This window comes from Pezoporus wallicus, unplaced genomic scaffold (genome assembly GCF_028554395.1).
Source record: "Pezoporus wallicus isolate ANWC-B61680 ecotype Strahan unplaced genomic scaffold, APGP_CSIRO_Pwel_v1 contig_6401, whole genome shotgun sequence".
Classification (NCBI taxonomy): domain Eukaryota; kingdom Metazoa; phylum Chordata; class Aves; order Psittaciformes; family Psittacidae; genus Pezoporus; species Pezoporus wallicus.
Genome location: NW_026638608.1, coordinates 1947251 through 1965248, shown reverse-complemented (window position 1 = coordinate 1965248; position 17998 = coordinate 1947251). Strand labels below are relative to the sequence as shown.

The window sequence follows — 17998 nt, the reverse complement described above, 5'->3', positions numbered from 1 at the left end:
GAGGTTTTACTTCCACAGCAATTCCTCTACTGAAGTTACAAATATGCAGAATACCTTGATTCTCACTAATATTTTTAGCAAAATGTAATAGGTTCTCTAATCAGGAAAAGGTTGTTTGCTTTTATCACTAAAGTCAGAAAAGAGGATGTTATCTCATCTATATTGACTCTACTGTTGACTTAAAAAACCAAACCAAAACCACACCTCATACCTCTGTCACTTAGGCCAGTATTTTATTGATTATGTGCTTGGAAGCCCAAACTCTTCTAGCAATGTATTCAGAAGTCAGATCAAAAATAAACCTAAGAACTAATAGTTTAATCAAAGTGTTTAACAATCAGGCCTTAGAATCAACGAGCCAAAACCAAAGTCAAACTGATCAATATGACATTGTCATGCAGAAAGAGCAGCTCTGAGGACTATCGATGAGTTGACTTTCCCACACAGTACAGGATTATGACATGTACTTCATCATGACATGCCTGCCTAGAATTAAATATTATTTTCTTTAAAAATTCAACACCCCCCCCCCGAGTTAACACCATCAGCACCAAACTATGAATCTTCAGCGACAAGGTTGAAAGTACATTCCTGTGTGAGTCCAACCTAGAGCTGTCAGTCTGTCTAGCCAGATTTAAGCAGCTTTCATCATGCCAAGTCTGTATAAAGACAAATTAATATTGTTAGATGATGGCCGGTGAGACTCTGAAGTGAACATGACTATTCACAACTGGACAAAGTGAAGAGAGGGGATCCAGCTGGCATGAAACTACTGACACAGCCCATCAAAACAGGCAGCCTGGTTTTGCTACCTCCAATTAACAGAGAGGCAAACTCAGAAAAGGTCTGGACAGTAATAAATGTGGCCACCTTATAGATAAACACATCACATACTTGAGAGAAGTTGTCCTGTGAAAGACTGAACTGGGCTCGATCTCTGTGTTATAACCTGCACGCAAGAAAAGCACAGTACAGTCATACACTTGAGTGGCAGACAGGGGTAAAAGCAGGCAGAACGCTGTTTTCAACAAATTCCACCCATTGTGACAACAAGAAAAAGTAGGACCATTCTTTAGAGAGGGTACTTTGGGGATCTTATGGAACTTCTTCCAGTAAAGCACCCTGCAGAGAAGTATTTCTTTTTTGTCACAGACTTTTTTAATCTTTTGATTTAGCTTTAAGGTAGCTCTTTTCCATGTTCCATCTGCAAAAACATAAAGAGAACCATAACTGGCTGGAAAACTAACATCGGGGTTCTTGTACGGCACTTAAGCATGATAAAGAGGTTCTTTCTGTTCTGTACCATCTGTAACTGCTTACAGCTGCATCTGCTTTACAAGTAGTCAAGTTAGCAGAAAAAAAAAAAATCCAGCTCTTCACTATTTAAAGTTTCCTTTTTGACAGAAAAAAAAAACCTCTTTAAGCTATTTTCAACAGAAAGCTTAATTAGGTTCTACTCTTCATCTTCAAAACCCTGCAGAGATCACAACATTCCCCAGGAGAGCTTTTAGCCCTTTGTGATAACTTCTCAGAGCAGCTATTCAAGTGAAGGTATAGGATCAGCCACCTCAAGAAAGAGTTCAGAGCACATAATCTTTCCCCCAGCAAACAGACCTCCAATCTAGACTTCTAACAGGGACAAGAAGGACCTTGCGCCAAACCTAGAAAGCAAGACACAGATACACCTCACCTCACAAATCTGCAACAGAGGCTACAGAAATCCCTGTAATCCAGCTCTGTTGGCCTCCTCCTGTGTCACTAACCTCACCTTTAGCTAACAGTCACTTGGAGAATGGACTTCCCATTGACTAAATAAGTCAGTCACGCTATACCTATTTTATCTTGCCAGTTGGGTCTGACAGATGATGGGAGGATAAATCACAACTGTAGCCTCAAAGGTAGTAAATTTATGCTAGCAGAAACAGTCCTTTGTACAGCAACACACCATTAAGCTTAGGTCTCACACGCACAACATATCTGTCCCAACAGCTGGCTGATCCTGATGACAATGATTACTCAGAATTCATTGGTGGATTTCTAAACACCACAAAAGTCTTCAAATTTAAATCAAGTTTCAAACAGGAGCAGCAGCAGAAGGGGTGGCAGCCTGCTAAGTGCACAGACACCAGAACGAGTACAACCCAGCTGCTGTGCTTACCTATGTCCCGGTTGCACTGCATGGAAATCAGTGCTCTCGCCCAAGAGACACCATCTCAAGTGGAGTTAAGCTGAACTTGGCAATCCAGGCAGCTACTGAAAGTTAAATAAAACTTGAGGATATTCACTTGGTGCTGGCTTACCTGTGAGGAGAAACCCCCTGCAAAACTGCGCAGCACTGCTGTCAGGCCAGGTGCTCCAAATTTATGTGCCGAGATCACTTGATTCTTAGCACCTGAAGCTAAGCTGCACCATGAATCCATCTGTACTGTGCTTCTGCTGTTCTAGTTCTAGCATGAAGTTACTTGCCATACTACTGACATGAGAAAATGGTGTAAGCAGAGTTCCCAAACTTCTGTGATTCAGAGGAACACCACCGAGTCTTAACATTTCTACTGATCTCTGTAAACTTGTGACAAACTTCTAAAGTTAATTACATACCATTGCAAATTTACTAGAAGTTATCTTCTGCCTGGATATCAGACAAAAGAAAGGACTTTTTAAAGACACCTCTGCCCAGAAACAGCAGAGTCCATGGGAAGGAAGAAGTAAATTTGGGCTTCCAAGACAAAGCAGCAAGTGGAAAAGCACTGACCAGGTAGAACTAATGGATTAATACCAGAGCACTGGAGGGTGCTTGGCTTTAAACACCAGTGGTTCATGCTGAACAGCAGTTTCTGCCTTTTAGCAGCTGGACTAAAGAATAACCCAGATCCAAGCCTATTCCTGCAGGTAAGCTTGCCAACTCATGCCTAAAGTTAACGATTGTGTGTGAACAGAGGGTGGAACCCCCCGGGTCTCCTCCTGCTTCCCACACACCATCTCTACTGTGCAGACGCCTTTAGGAATGTGACTGAGGCGTAGAAATGGAAGAGAATCAATTCAGTCTCCAGCTACATACCCGTGCTGCATGGGAAAATACTTGCTGAGGTCAAAAGCCTAAGAACTAGTTACAGGAAGCCAAGGAAGAACATCCAAACCTGACAGACAGAAGAAAATACTGTTTTCAAATGGAAGAAGAAAAGAAACGGGAATCAAACACTATCATTTTCCTCTCAGATCCTACTGGTTAGGGAAAATGCTACCATATGTAAACTGCAAGATATGATTATATCTCTCCAGCTTCTACATGGGCAACTTCAATAACAAGGGAGGAATCTTAAGCATAAGGTTGTGCAATAGAGAATCATTTTCTTAGTGCATTCTCCTCACTTCAGGATATTGGCTGTGATGATTTTAAAGAACCTCTGCTGTGACATCCCGGACAAAAGGTCACTCCATCCTTAAACCCTGTCCCCATACAAGCAAAGCATAAGGATAGTCCCATTTAATGTATTATTTTGAATCCTTGCTGTCATCGGATGTTAAAAATGTTCTGGTTTAAATGATTAGTTATCAGTTACAGAGTATGTTTCCCAAAAGCCAGCAGAACATTCTGACTTTCTGACATCCCCCATCTATACCGTGCCACTTAACGTGACATTCAGCTATGGAGGCTACCCAAGGGAACTTGGGACCCGAGGCTTAAACCTGGCCCTAAAAATAACCACTCAACAGAATCTAATAATGAGGATGACAGCACAACAGCTACACAATTAATCAGTTCCAGGATAATGTCATCATGGTAGTTCTGGCGAACAGAGAGATAATGTATCAGGAGAGCTGAGCTTCTCTAGGGATGGCACAAGAGAGGAGAACCCTGGTCCGGCAGATCAGACTGTTTCAAGCAGAGACATCACTTGTTAAAGACGTAGGAGAAAAGACATCAATGTTGGCATCCTTGGTAGAATTAAAAGAGGGAGAAAGGGGATCAGCAAGTGTTGCAATGACACATATGCTCCATTAATCTTATTAAATCATCCCTTTTCCAAGTCAAACTGACTTGCCTGGATCCAGTTCGGCTAGCACACTGGCTTGTGTTTCACTCCACTCAACCCACGTAAATCATAGCAAATTTTAATCTTAACCAGTTACACTACAGCAACGTGGCACCAAAAAGGCAATGTGCGCACTTATTGTTTTCTACCAATTTCTGCCTTGGTGCTTCCTGGAAGCTTTACTCAGATGTCATCAGAATTAAATCAGACTGTTTGACTAAATGGCTTGTGGCAACTGTTTACTTTTAGAGTATATTGCAATGCCTACGGTCATCATAAACCGACAAAGGGCTATAATAAAGATGGTGGCATTTAGGCCAAAGATGTTGATACATCACATTACCAAGATAAGGAAATAAAATAGCCAAGACACTGAAAAAGACCAGAATCTACTCTTCCCTTCTTCCAAATTTTAGGAAATTGAAATCACTGCATTTTAAAAAGCATGACATGTATTTCAGAGCATTTCTTGTAGGAAGCACCCACTTTTTGCCATTGTGTTTCAGTGACAATGACTGACTGAGATTTCAGCAGCTGAATCTAGTATTTAAAATGTGTGGTATTCACCCAAATAGAGCTAATCTCAGAAGAACTTAATATCCTTAATTAATCTGACTTGTCTGGTGCCCCCCCCCCCCCAATTCCTCAAATTCCAACAGCTGCAGGTTGCTCAACTCATACCAAACTCCCAAAGTACACAAAATAAACAATTACTTTATTGGATCACACCCTTCAGCAGAAGAAAGAGGTGCTCTCAGGTTCACTAAACCTGTCACAAACCACAAGAAAAGGTAGTGGTAGATCCACACCTAACAGCGCACTTACCTATGAAACTGGAAATCATATTAGGACCATCTATTGTTTGTAAGAATTCAATGTTTTAGCTCTAGAAAAGCAGCCTGAACTACCCCTACAGCTCCTTCAGTCTTCCAAACCACACTTTTATAAAGGCGTGAAGTAGAAGCCAGGTGCCCACCAATCCCAAGTTAGTATTGGGATCATTAGGGCAGAAAGGCATGCCTGCTTCCTGACCCAGCAGTGAAACAGATTTAAATGAACAAAGCTCAGCCTCTGAATAACACATAGTTTGGTGATGAGAGCACTCCCCTGGAAGGTGAGAGATGCAAGGGCAGAAACCCTGGGGAATGGAACTGATCTCCTATATCCTGGCCAGGCTCTCTAACCACTAAGTAAAAAGCAAGGAACCATTAACCTCTGCTGCCACAATATCCTGAAAAAGGCTAACAGCAGAACTGACAGACATCTTAGTTAAAATAGGTGCTGCACACCAGCACCTAGAAAATACTCATTTGTGTTCTTCACTTGATTTTTTTCTTGCAGAATTACTAATATATTAGTAAATAGAGCCATTGCATTGGAGCAGGAACTTTTTTCCCTTTGCTAATCAGAGTCATGATAGATACATACATCCAAGTAACTGTAAACTTCAACTAATCCCCTGTTCTTTGCCTTATTTGTCTTTCAGCACAGTGCTGTAGGCAGAGCCCCTGCCTACATGACATGCAGTCTGAAACAGCAAAACCTTGAGGGAGGATAACAAGTGAAGGGAGACTGGTACTGAAAGACAAACATATTAACTGCAAACCTGATATTCACAAATTTACTGAGGTTTAAGTCACTTTTCTGATGTCAGACACGCACGCACATTCATACAATGACATCCTTGTCCTCAGGAAGCTTCTAATGAGCATTAAAATGCAACGTGGTCAGTAATTTCAGTTCCTGAAAAATGTTAAGATTAAAAGGCCAGACTCCACGTTTGCATGCCAAGCCTGCACAACAGACTTTAGACAGCAGCATTACAGAATTTCATCTATAAGCTTTTCAACCTGTGGCCTAAAAAGAGCAATACTTCAAAAATTCAGGTGACTGATTCTTTGTTCCTGCTGGAAACTGCCTCCCATCCTCACAACACCTTAATCAGCCAGTGAAGGTCTCTCAACCTAAACTGAGCAAAGCAAGTAAGAAATCCTGAATGCAAAAAAATGATTTTACTAGTACTTGACAAGTTCTGTCAACAAGCTGTAGCTCCTCTTACTCCCTGCCCTCCCACATACACATCTAAATCCAGCCAACTAAGACTTGAAAGCACTACCTCAGTCTTCTGGAAGAGACTGTATTTTAATTCATGGCAGCAGCATGTTAAATGCTTAAATGCCATGAAAGCAAATTCTCAGACCTCTGAATCTAGAAAGACTTCTAACACCAACTGATTTGCGTTCCCCCAGGAGCAAAGATGGCATCGTACATTTACACTTACTCCAAAACCCAGTAGCTTTATTGATTACTCCGACACATCACCAGACTTAATTTCCATGCCCTTTGCATCACATACAGAAGTTTCTAAATATATCGCCATTTCACTCATCAAACATTTGATGGCTAATACAAGAATCATGGCACTGCTTAAAACATTTAAGAGAGTTCAGTTGCTTATAAGATTAGTGACTCAGTACAGCAGCTTCTTTTTTTGTTCTCAGCTTACCCTCCCAGTCTGTCTCCTAATCATCACCCTGACAGGACATGCATGCACTGCAACCCATATTACTCTTATACAACACTGAGAAAGGAAAAAATAAAAATATATTGGATTTGGGGGTAGAAATCTCCTTCTCTCTTCACATTTGAAGGAAGCTGTGAAAATCTTTTGTGCATTCAAAAGGCAAAAAAAAGAACAAAGCAATCTCTATTACTAGACTGGGCAACAATCAAAAGGGAGGGGGTGTTACATCAGGCCTTGAAAAACACTAAACACCTACTAACTGAAGCTAAACAAGACATGCTACACAAAAATCTCACCACAAGGTGCTAGGAATTAAGGAAAGACCAAGTATTTCACAAGGTAATGATCTAGGTCCTGCTGCTTCCATACTCATCTGTTCTAATGCTTCCAACAGCTTGGTGCCCGAAGATAAAATCCTTGGCATTTACTAACCTCTTACTCACACATGTATACACTAGTGATGGGCAAACAGCTCTTCCCGTATTTGTTCCCTCCTCTGTTGTAGCAGGAACTTTTGTCACTACCCAGTCCCATTTCCTTGCTGGAATACAGACAGGAAGCAAAGGGAAAATGGGCATTCCACAACCCCTTTTCTTTCTCAATCCATTCTACTTGCAGGAAATTCTTTTCAATTCTCATTTAATCTTGAAAATGACAAGTAACCTTGCGGTGCACCAGTTGGGCTCCTGTGTGGCTTGCAGATTTCACTAACACAGCATCATACATAGCTCTCAACTTCCTTCTATTATTGTAAGTACTTGACACAGAAAGTTTCTCTCCTCATCACTGACAAGCATCACATTCAAACACCCTCTTTTATAAGAAAGTGCATATCCTTTGAAGGAGCATTTCCACCAGGCACCGATCCCAAATTTCACATTAAAATTAAGTTTTCCAGAATTACAGTACTCAGTTTACACCAGGAAAATTCTCTGTAGATCCCCCTTTCACAGAGAACACACCTATATCTGAAATACTGGGTCAGCCAGACTAGTTAAGACATCAGAAGAGCTAAATCAAAGGACAGATGGTTATAGGTGTGGGCATCACTGAAGAAAAAAGAACAAAAAAAGAGAAGTGGTTGTTGCAAAAAATAACTCTCAAGAATAATGACAAAAGACAACTTACATATTTAACATGACGAAGGGGATGAAGGAAAAGCGTTAAGTACCTCCCAATAGTAGCTTAATAGAAGAAAGAAATTGCAGTCAATTTCATCTGGTAAGTAAAAAAAAATATAAAACCACCTTAAAATCTCATATTTACTTTTACAAAGCAGTAAATACAGCAAAATGAGAATCAGTTCTCATCTCTTCAAAACATCATCATTAACAGAGACGTGAGTCACTGGGAAAAAAAGCCCTGATGTTCACAGGTGTTTGTTGAGTGCTGATGTCCAGCCATCCTGGTTTGCCAGGTACTTCTGATGCATCCCAGACAATTTATGACAAAATCAAACCTAAAATAAACCTTTATCGTATCTTATGAAGCCTCAGTGATTCTATGATGTGTGTTGATAGCTATGCACAAAAAGAGGCGTGATCAAGCCTCGCACTCTTAGAAGCACTACTGCAGCCAGGAGCCAATTCACTTCTCTACAAACGCGGGTATATGAAAGGGTTTTTTCTTCATGTCAAATGAAGCGTTTTCAGATGTGGAACAAGGTTCTGCACAGCAGCGAGACACTACAGCCAGGAACACGGACAGCACTCGTTCTGAGACAGCAGCCTCTGCAACACAGAAACAGGACTGGGTCCACCAAATGGACAGGATGCCATCTGCCAACTTCCCTGCACGAATTCCTGGACACAACTGCGTACAACCCTTCTGTACAGAATTGCTGGTTTCCTCAGCGGGCAAAAAAGCGCTTTTTCCCCAGAAGCACTAAAGCAGTAGCCAGTTCTATGCTGAGCTGCACTGCCATCATCAAAAATAAACAACTGAGAGATCGTTGCTGGAATTAAACATGCACCCACAGAGAAGAGGGCACAAGTTATACAACAGGACTCCTTGGTCTGAAATTGGATTTTTGCTCTTTTCATAGCTCCCAGACAATGTGGAACACAGGTCAAAATGCAAAGTAACAGGAATGTCAAAAACACAAAGACACATTAGTGAATATGACACCAAATCAGTGTTTTAAGACGTAAGCTTCATATCCTCCTCCTGTTGCAACCTCAATACTGTAAGCAAGAACTACCATTCTTGTGACCCACTAGCAACCAGTGAAGAATAACTTAATCCCAACTTCATTCCTCTAAAACAGGAAATCTAAAGGAGAGTTAATCCACCTCCCAGCCTCTTAAAAACCTTCCCATGGAATGTTACTATGGCAAAGACATTCAAAAAAGCAAAGGTCAAAATAATGTACAACTGACATTTTGTGTCGTTTTTAAAGAAAGCTGACAACCCCCAGGGTAATTTACAAATGTATAATTCCATCCTGCAATTAAAACACACCAAGACAATAGCTCACTAGACACATCTAAGTGAACTACATTAAACTGCCCAAATCTGCAGCAACATCCATTTACTGTAACAATATGTAGTTAGTCCTTTAAGCCAAAGAAGCTGTGCTTTTGCTGTTGTTTCAGAGCAGAGCAGACCACTGCCTGAACTGAGCTTGTGAAACAAAACAAGAACATCTAAAAAGCAGAAGAGCAACAAGTAGATTGGTTCTTGACAGAGAAGTGACAGAAGATGGGAGAAGGGACTGCCAAAGTCTCAACATGAGGCAGAACAGAAATCTCCATTGGGTTCCAAGTTTTGAAAAAGCGATAGGAAAGATTTCCAGAACCCTTCAGAACAGGAATACTCCTTGCACATTCAGACCTTTCTCCACATCCAGCACATCCCAAGGTCAAAAGCTGAACTGTTATAATACCCTTACTTGTTAGTAAGGGTATTATAACATTTGTCGTGTCCCCCCCTCCCCCCCAAAAAAAGAAATAAATCTGAGAAACAACTCTGGATGGTATCACTGGAACGCATTCAAAATGCAATGAGTACCAGAGCTGAGCTGCTGCAGTGGTCAGGTCCATAGAGCTGATGCACAGGCAAATTATTTGAGATATTTTGGTTGTGATCTGCACCAATACAAAACCCCGGAATTACATGATGAAACCAAACCCCGTCTCTTTGATCCACAGCCAGCTAGGCCTGAGACAGTGTCAGGACACAGAAAAAAATGCCCTCTCATTTGCTACACTTCATGTCTTCCCACAGGAACTGGTCTCTTCCTCCTCATTCTATTTCCTGTACCCAGAACAAGCCCATTGTCACTAGGTGAAAACACACACACACACATGCCACTGACTTACCAGCTAGCCTACACTGACATAAATCTCCCTTTCGGGAGAGCCATCACCTGCGGCCTCGCAGTGTCAGCAGCACTGTCCGTGCTCCCGGCCCAGCGGATGGCTGTGCACCAGCTCAGGCCAGGCAGGGATGCAGCTCACCTAAGGAGAGCTCCGGGACAGAGCAGGATGACAGCCACACTAATGCTCACAGCCACCCTCTCCCGCTCCCGGCTCTCAGCAGGGGGGATCCTCGCAGCCCAACCACCCCATCCCCTCGCCCGGGCCGCGTCCCTCCTCCCTTTCTCCTAATCCCTCCTACTCAGCCGCACTCCCATCTCAGGCCACAGCCCCTCCGCCACCAGCTCCCTTTATGCCCCAGCCCCCACCGCAGCGGGCAGTCCCGGGGCGAGAGGCCCGGCCCGACCCGGCGCCCGGGACCCCCTTCCCGCGGCGGGGCCCCGCTCGGCACGGCACGGCCCGGCCCGGCCGGAAGGAGGCCGGCTCGAAGCACCCCTCTGCGGCCGGCATGGCCCGGCCCTCGCCGGGGCCGCCCCCCCCCCACAACCGCCACGGCCCGCAGCGGCTGGGGCCGCACGCGTGATCTCGGCCCCCGGGAGCCGAGCGGGGCCGGGTGCTGCGGGCACGGGCGCCCCGGGGTGGCGAGGGGCCGGGGAGGGCGAGCGGGACACGGCTGCTTTCCCCGCGGCGCTGCCGCCTCGCAGGGGGACGGGACCCCGAGGGCGCTGGGCCGCTGTCGCGGTGGGTTTGCTCCTGGAGCAGGGGTAGGGGCAGGGTTCAGGTAGGGTAACTCGTGGATTAGGGTGGTCAGATTCACAGTGTGTTCCTGGAGACTGGTACATCTTGGGATTTGTTCCCTTTTAAAGCAAGCAAATAGGATCAAACGTGAAAAGTACTTTGTAAAGGAAGGAAAATAACACTCAAGTTACATGGACCAAATAAAATTCCTATGCTTCATGTTATCACCAGCCCTGTGTCAAACGCAGGCAAATCCCAGGCAGAGGAACCATCAGTGCTTGCTATGGGGCTTGCCTCTCTCCCTGTTTCCTTTGGTGCTGCTGCCAAGCCTTTGTTCCTAATGTTTCTGCCAAATGCAGAACCAGTGGCCTGTCTTAGGCTTGCTCACTTGAGGACTTCTCACCTCCTGTTATTTCACTTGCAGTGATTTGTGGGAGTGGGGCTTTGGAGAGTTCAGAGCAATTGTTCCAGTCCAGCTGTGCAGTCTCATTCATTGCTCCTTCCAGTGTGGGAGGGAGAAGAGCCAGTTTTAGCTTGCAGCTGGAGGTGAGGTAACAGCATTAAAAATAGAGAACAATGCCCAGGTTTGGTAAAAATAGGTATTTGGTAAAAAAGAAAGAAAAAAGATAAATTCTGTGCCTTAATAGAATTTTGCTAAATTAATGGGACATTCTCATTGCATCTACAGAGATGCCACATGCCTCTAAAATGGCATTTGGAGCCCACTGGAGTTTATTGCTGATAGTTAATTAAATAATTTCCATTTTGTCCATCTCATTTATGCTTTTAAATGGATAAAACCTGCGGGTGGTGAGTAGTCATGACACAGGATTCAAAGTCAGGAACGTCTCATTTCTTTTTCAGTTCTGTTACCAGCTGCCTGTGTAATCTTAGGTGCTCCCTTCATCTCTGCTTCGTTCCTTCACCAATAGAGGGGAAACTGCACCACATCACAGCTACCTGAGGTTCTGGGGCGCTGCCAAAGGAAGATGCTGCATATGTGACACAGGCTTGGTCTCGGTGCAGGAGATGCCTGGGATGCTTGTGCTTCAGCTAAGCAGCACTGTTGGGAAGATGGTGCTGGACTTGGAAGGCTTCTCCCCCTGTATGCCTGTATCTTCAGGCATTGAGAACAAGTTGTTGTCACCTCAGCATTCAAACCCTCTGTGATTTTCACAGCCCTTTGGCTTTGAGGACAGGAATGACCTTAGAGCTCCTGACATTATCAACTCTCCACCCACTTACAGAAATCTGCTTGAGATTTAGATTTATCAGCTATGAGGTGGCAATACTCAAAGTACCATGACTGACTAGCTTTCTGGGGTGCCTGCTGGAGTCAGACTGGCAGCTAGGTGTGCAGGAAGGAGTTGATGGTGAGGAATGCTGTCCTCTCATCCAGCTCAGGCTGGGCTACTTTGAGAAGCTTCCTCCCCTATTTGACCATAGGCCTCTTTGCCTTTCAGCTTCCACCCCATCTGCAGCACTTGTGCCAGTATCAGTAGACATAGGAAATGTTGGTGGGTGGGATAGAAGGAGAGAGGGGCAAGTCGTGTGCAGAATCCTGAGCTGTGGGGTACACAGCAGAGTCATTTGGCTTTTGTTGGGAATTCTGGTGTTTCCACGTACACACATCTCCTCTTAAAAAAGCACTCAGGCTCTGTGTAGCACTTGCACAATGGAGAACCTCCCTCCTTGTATTCTCTGTCAACATAGCTGGAAAATCTACAGTAGCAATTAGAAAATGGACAAATAATGTGGAATCTCCACTGTGGTGCATCCCTAGCATCTCTGGCATGCCTGTTCATCCTACCCTGTTCACTGGCTATGACAGAGCAAACGCAAGAGGAAAAAACCTCTCCATCCTTTTAAATTGATGCAGAGAAAGATAAATCAGTACTTCAGCCTTGTCTTGGTCCTAAAGAGCTTTTCTTATTTTCTCCCTGAGATTAGGATGTAAAACTGGTTTTTATCTATGAAACAATATCCCTGCTTCATGTCCATATTGAAACCGATTCCAGTTTTTTCAGTCTTGCAAGATTTCCAGCACATTAATTCAGCACAAATGATTTATAGTTGATGAACAATTAAAGTGTATTTCTTTTTCATCATCTCAGGCTCTGTGACTGGATTACTAAGTGATTCTTCAAGCTCGCTCTGTCATTACAGGTTAGCAGTGGGATGAATTCACAGGAGAAATTTCTTCCTCCTTGCAGACCCAGCATCTGCTCTTACTGCAGATCGGAGCAGGACTGGAACTCCCCAGATAATCTTCTCAGCATAGCTTTTGTACAGTATTTCTTTGGACCTACAAGAAAGCTTTACTCTGAATTTCAGTTTATTGTGACATTCCAAAGTCCTTCCACACTACCTGTTCTGTCTGGAACATTTGATGTAGACAGATGCATCATTTGGACCTGTCAGTGTATTTCAAAACTAGCAACAAACAGGATTTCTTTTGCTTACATTTGGAAGAGTAATCTTCTTAAGAATAAGTTCACAGGGGTAAGTGTGGTGGAGAAAAATCAGATTAAGGTACTGGTTACAAACAGTCCTCACCTCCAAATTGCTTAAATGTCATTAGGTGACATTTAGCTAACATGTCTTGATTCTGCTATGCTGGAGGTGGAAAGAGAACCAGAGTAGCTTCATGTAGACACTTCACCTTTCAGGAAAGGACATGACAGGTATAGTTGTCAACACCACTTGGTTTTGGGAGGAACAAATAGCATGGAAATGAACAGAAAGGGAAGGCAAAAAAAAAACAAACCAAGAAATGCAGTTCTGTCAGCATAGCTGAGAGCTACACTAGGCTGTTCTGCTTGTAATGTCCTTGTGGGATTCCCCTCCATAAAAAGAATTGAAATGTGCACTGACCAGTACCTGTGACATGATTCTCTTCACTACCACCTAGTGGGAAACTCCTTCACTAACCGAATTCCAGAGGTGCTCCTGCTCTGCAATCTCATCCTCACCCTGATGGTAGAAAGAGTGAGTAAGTGAAGGGGGAACAGATGGATGACTAGGAAGATGCACACAGGGCTCTTTTTTCCCCATGCAGGAAAAGGAACATGGGGAAAGAGAATTTGTAATTTAAACCCGTTGTGCCCTATGGCATTATCACACCATGCCCTGTAGCTCTGCAGCCAGGCCATGGTTTTTACACCTCAGTCTCACTGAGACTCCCAAAGTTTAACACGTTGGCTTTGGAGATAGAAACATGTTCTCCTGGATGCAACTGAGTCCCGCAAACAGCAGTGAGGAGACACTTGGGAAGTGACTCCAGTGCCTCAGTGAAAAAGCAGCCTTGCCCCTTCTTGGCTCTGAAAGTTTTGGTGGTTCTGCTTCTGATTGTACTACTGAAAATATGGAAGGAGGCACCAAAGAAAAAAGCAGCTTCCTTCGCTGTAAAAATCATATTTTCGATTCTAATCACATATTTACAGCAAAACCTACCAAATTAAAACATAAATGAGTATATATTTGAAACATTAAACCCATGTATTCAAGTGAGGCCTTTCCCACTGAGATACTCTGGGGTTTGTACAAATAGCTGAAATCCAACCCTGTGAAAGCAGCATATAAATGACAATTATCTCAGATTTTTCACGTTCCTGTGTGCCTTTTGGGACTAAGCTCCCAATGCACAAATAAAAATCAGTTGGGGACTTATGTAGCTTGCTTTGCCCCAGAGCCAGAAATAAGGGTGAACATTACAATAATAGCTCTCACGTTTCAAGGAGGGAAAGATGTTAATGTCATTGAGGCCAATAAAGCATTTAGCTGTCTCAGCAGGAAGAACAGTAAAATGGTAAAAGATTATTAAAAGAACCATATCTCTATGTTTCTTTTGCCAAAAGCAATTTTGCCACCCTATTCAGGGATCTATACAGGCTCTCTGCTAGCACTTCCACCATAAATATATTTAGGCTTTTTCCCTTCTCTCTATGCTCCTTAAAAAGCCATATTACATTGGCTTTTCCCAGCAAATTGCTGTGTTTTTTTATTGTGTACATTTAATGGATATAATCCAGTAAATTGAAACATCAAAGGTAAAAATGGTGTTGATACAAGAAGTCAGGCCTTCCATTACATTTACAGCACTATACTGTCCATTCCTTTGGTTTTGCCCTAGTGGAATAAGCAGAATACAAACCAGTAAGTCTAAAACAAGAATAATGTTCCTACTGGATACCCACTTACAACTTCATGCGGTTGTTCTCAGTGTAAGTAACCCCCTTGATTAGTAATCTAGCTACTTTATTACAGGTAGGGAGAAGGGATTACAGTGGAAGTTAATCAAGACAGACTATTATTTACCAATAAAATAGAATTCCATTAGATGAACCCTGTACGGATATTGGGGAATGCCAGGAACCCAGTTTTATATGATAGCTGTCACACAATGTTACCAGTCTGCTACTTCAGAAAAAAAACAATTTTAAAACCACAGTGCATAGAAGTTGTATTAAAGTGTGTGCAAGAGAATGCAAAGTAGTTGAAAATGTTTAAATAATCTTTATTGAACTTGCCATTAAAATAAAATTGAAATCAGACTTCTTGTGATTACTGATATATTCCTCCAATCTGCATCCATACTGTTTTATTAATGTAACATTGCTAGTGAGCTTGCACTTTATAGTGGTGTAAAGCTGTTTCTGTCTTGCCAATGAAGCACTGATTTTGAGGGGCCTCAACCACCATATTAATTACACCTAAGGAAAACCAAGTAATTCTGCAGGGTAAAAACCACAAAACCAGACACTGCAAATGTGATGGAAACAAGCAGCTGTCTTCAAAAGTTTCCCCTATCACAATCACAGTTATCACATTAGTCACAGTGACTTGAGAATCCAGTCACGGCCAAGCAAATTGTTGCAATTGAGGAAATCAACATATACTGAGCACTGGTAATAGGTGAAAATGGGGATAGCAAAAGGAAAACCTCTTCTTTCTAATTGTCATCCTCAAGGCAAAATCCCCGAGTACAATTCAGTTACAGGAGAATGTTGTCTGGATTATGGCACTGCACAATTTAGTTCTTGCTGTACTACTGGGACTGTATCTTTTTAAAGTTTTGCAGCTTCCTTGGCCTCTGCTATTCTTACTTACTCAAAACTGCACATCATGCCATGTGTAATAATCTGAGAAGTATTATATTGCAATCCTTCGTGCCAGGGTATAAAATAGGGGTGCTGGCTAATTCACAACAGGAATCTCCTTCAGTCTGACCACTAGCAACTTGCAACATTTAAGAAACACTGAAAAGCTCACTGTTTTTCCTGCACTGAAGAAGCTGAAATACTTAACTGGAGTGCTGAATCATTCACTAGCACAGTCTGGCAGGTTACAGTGAACGTAAAGATGTAAGCATGGAAGTTTGCTTGTTTTGTTAATTGTCCAGGCTCCTCCAGTTTAAAATGGACAATTCTATTAGACCAGAAAGCCCTTCAGGATAAAGTGATAGAGAACATTTACCTCCTCCTCAGTATTTGAAAGGCTTCCATATTCAGCTAAGGATTTTCCACATGGCATCCAGTTGTAATGTTCAGTGAGGTCCTAACACACAAACAGATGTTCATTTCTGGTTTTATAGACTTCAGAGTTCACTGGTTTCAAGCCAGGCTGTTCTAAAAGCCTCCACAGCTGAAGGTCTTCAAGGCAAACAGAAGTAACAGCATCAGGACTTCTGGGAGCATAAGGAATCTTTGAAACCACACAATACAGATAGATCATTTGTTGCTATGTTTTCTTCTCTTTACAGTTTCCATTGGCAAATACTACTGTTCTTTGTCTAAACTTAATGGTCTGTGTCCACATCCCCTCAAGCATTCCACAGGTATATTATATATTCTTACAGAACATAGATTTGACAATCTTTTGGACAAGAACAATGGTAATATTTTCCATCTTAGTTTAGGTAAAAGAAATCAGCATGTCAAAGATAGGCAGAAATAAACAACACAGTATGACAGAATCTCCTCTGTCACATACTGCAGGAGCCCCACTATCTGTTCTGTTTGCAAAGTCCTTCAATTATAAGGACGTACCATGCAGAAACTCTGTGTCATGGTTGGAAAGTGTAACTACAACTGACAATTCGTGTTATCAGCCAGTAATGTTGGTGTGTCTACCTGGGTGGAGAGATGAGAAAAACTGTAATAAGAAAATAAAATGCATGGAAACAGAATCATAACATTGACAGGAATGCCAAAACCCCCTCACCATTCTTTAAATACTAAAAAACATCTTTAGAAGCTCAACGAATGTTCACATGAAAACCTCTTACATTAAATGTTTTTACATGGACTCCAAAATGTTCCTTTTTGCCACACGAAGTCTTCTGGATCCATCCGAGCCTTTCTGAACTCACTGTAGGGAGGTGAGCTGGTACTCGACCGCCATCTGAAATGAAAGCTAACAGTTAACAACAGCCCTGGTTGGAGGGGCCAGCTTGCTGTGCCTGGAGGGAGGAAGGGGTCCGGTTTGCAAAGAAGCTTTGTCCTCCAGCTGCTGACTTAGCATGTTGTCACAGGAGCCTGGAGCATGGCTAGTGGTGCCCACAAAGGGAAAACAGGGGCCAAGGTCACTCTGCAGCATTGTCTTGAGACATTATCCAGTTTGGGGACAGTCCTACTTCTTAGCTTAGGCTTAAAGGGTGTGTATCAAGAGGGATAGGAAACCTTTACTGAGACAACAGCTGTAAAAGAACAGGAATCATTTGCATGAAACGCTTGTGTTTCAAGTCCACATGTGCACATCAAGTTATTCTCTAATGTAGCCACTCAAAGTGGATAAACTCATTCATATATTTTCAGACAAAGAACATTCAAAAAAGACAATTTAGTCATAAGGGCTCCCCAAGAACTGCCCTAAACAACTCCAGCTGAGCTAGCAAGCCAAAGGTGGGAGCAGAACCTTAGAGCAGGGCTGGTATCAAGAAGGGATGGAGGTAGATAATAAATGGGAACCACAAGCCTGGCCAGAGCACTCCTCAGAAAAAGCAGGGCAGGGACTTTCAGCATGAACCAACACTATTCCTTATCAGATGCTTGACTCATAAGCTCTGTGGGGCAAATCCTGTAATCCCCCAAATTATGGGGGTACACTGCTTCTGCTCATCAACTGAGCAATAAACACAGCAAGTTATAATTGAGGTACTTGTATTTGCATATCAAGATACCCAGCAAGCCAAAGCCAGAAGTGAAAAAGTCATTTAACACTTGACATGCTGCCACAGGATTCAGCTGGAGCTCTGCAACATCCCCTGAATTGGGGGGAATATTCACATAGACGTGGTGGTCACGCTTCTGTGCTGGGGGAACGCACAAAGGCCAATGAAGCTGCCAGTGTGGCTTTCTCTCAGCCCAAAGCCTTTGGCAGGGGCT

The 17998-nt window shown here is 42.9% G+C and overlaps 2 protein-coding genes across 5 annotated transcripts in view; both read right to left on the bottom strand.

Moving 5' to 3' along the window:
* Positions 1 to 16614, bottom strand: part of SPPL3 (signal peptide peptidase like 3) — a 64081-nt gene extending 47467 nt beyond the window's left edge. Inside the window, exon 1 of one of the 2 annotated variants that reach the window (XM_057411473.1) lies at positions 16089 to 16614. In XM_057411473.1, coding sequence (XP_057267456.1) covers positions 16089 to 16117 — 29 coding nt within the window. In that variant the 5' untranslated portion in view covers positions 16118 to 16614. Of the gene's footprint in view, positions 1 to 9878; positions 10064 to 16088 lie in introns of those variants that run through there. The other variant, XM_057411474.1, reaches the window with a different exon arrangement.
* Positions 1 to 17998, bottom strand: part of CUNH12orf43 (chromosome unknown C12orf43 homolog) — a 99972-nt gene that overhangs the window by 56406 nt on the left and 25568 nt on the right. For 2 of the 3 annotated variants that reach the window (XM_057411478.1, XM_057411477.1), the window contains exon 9: positions 16864 to 17015. The exons of the other annotated variant lie outside the window; for it this stretch is intronic. The gene's annotated coding sequence lies outside the window, so the exon portion shown is untranslated. Of the gene's footprint in view, positions 1 to 16863; positions 17016 to 17998 lie in introns of those variants that run through there. 3 annotated transcript variants of the gene reach the window in all.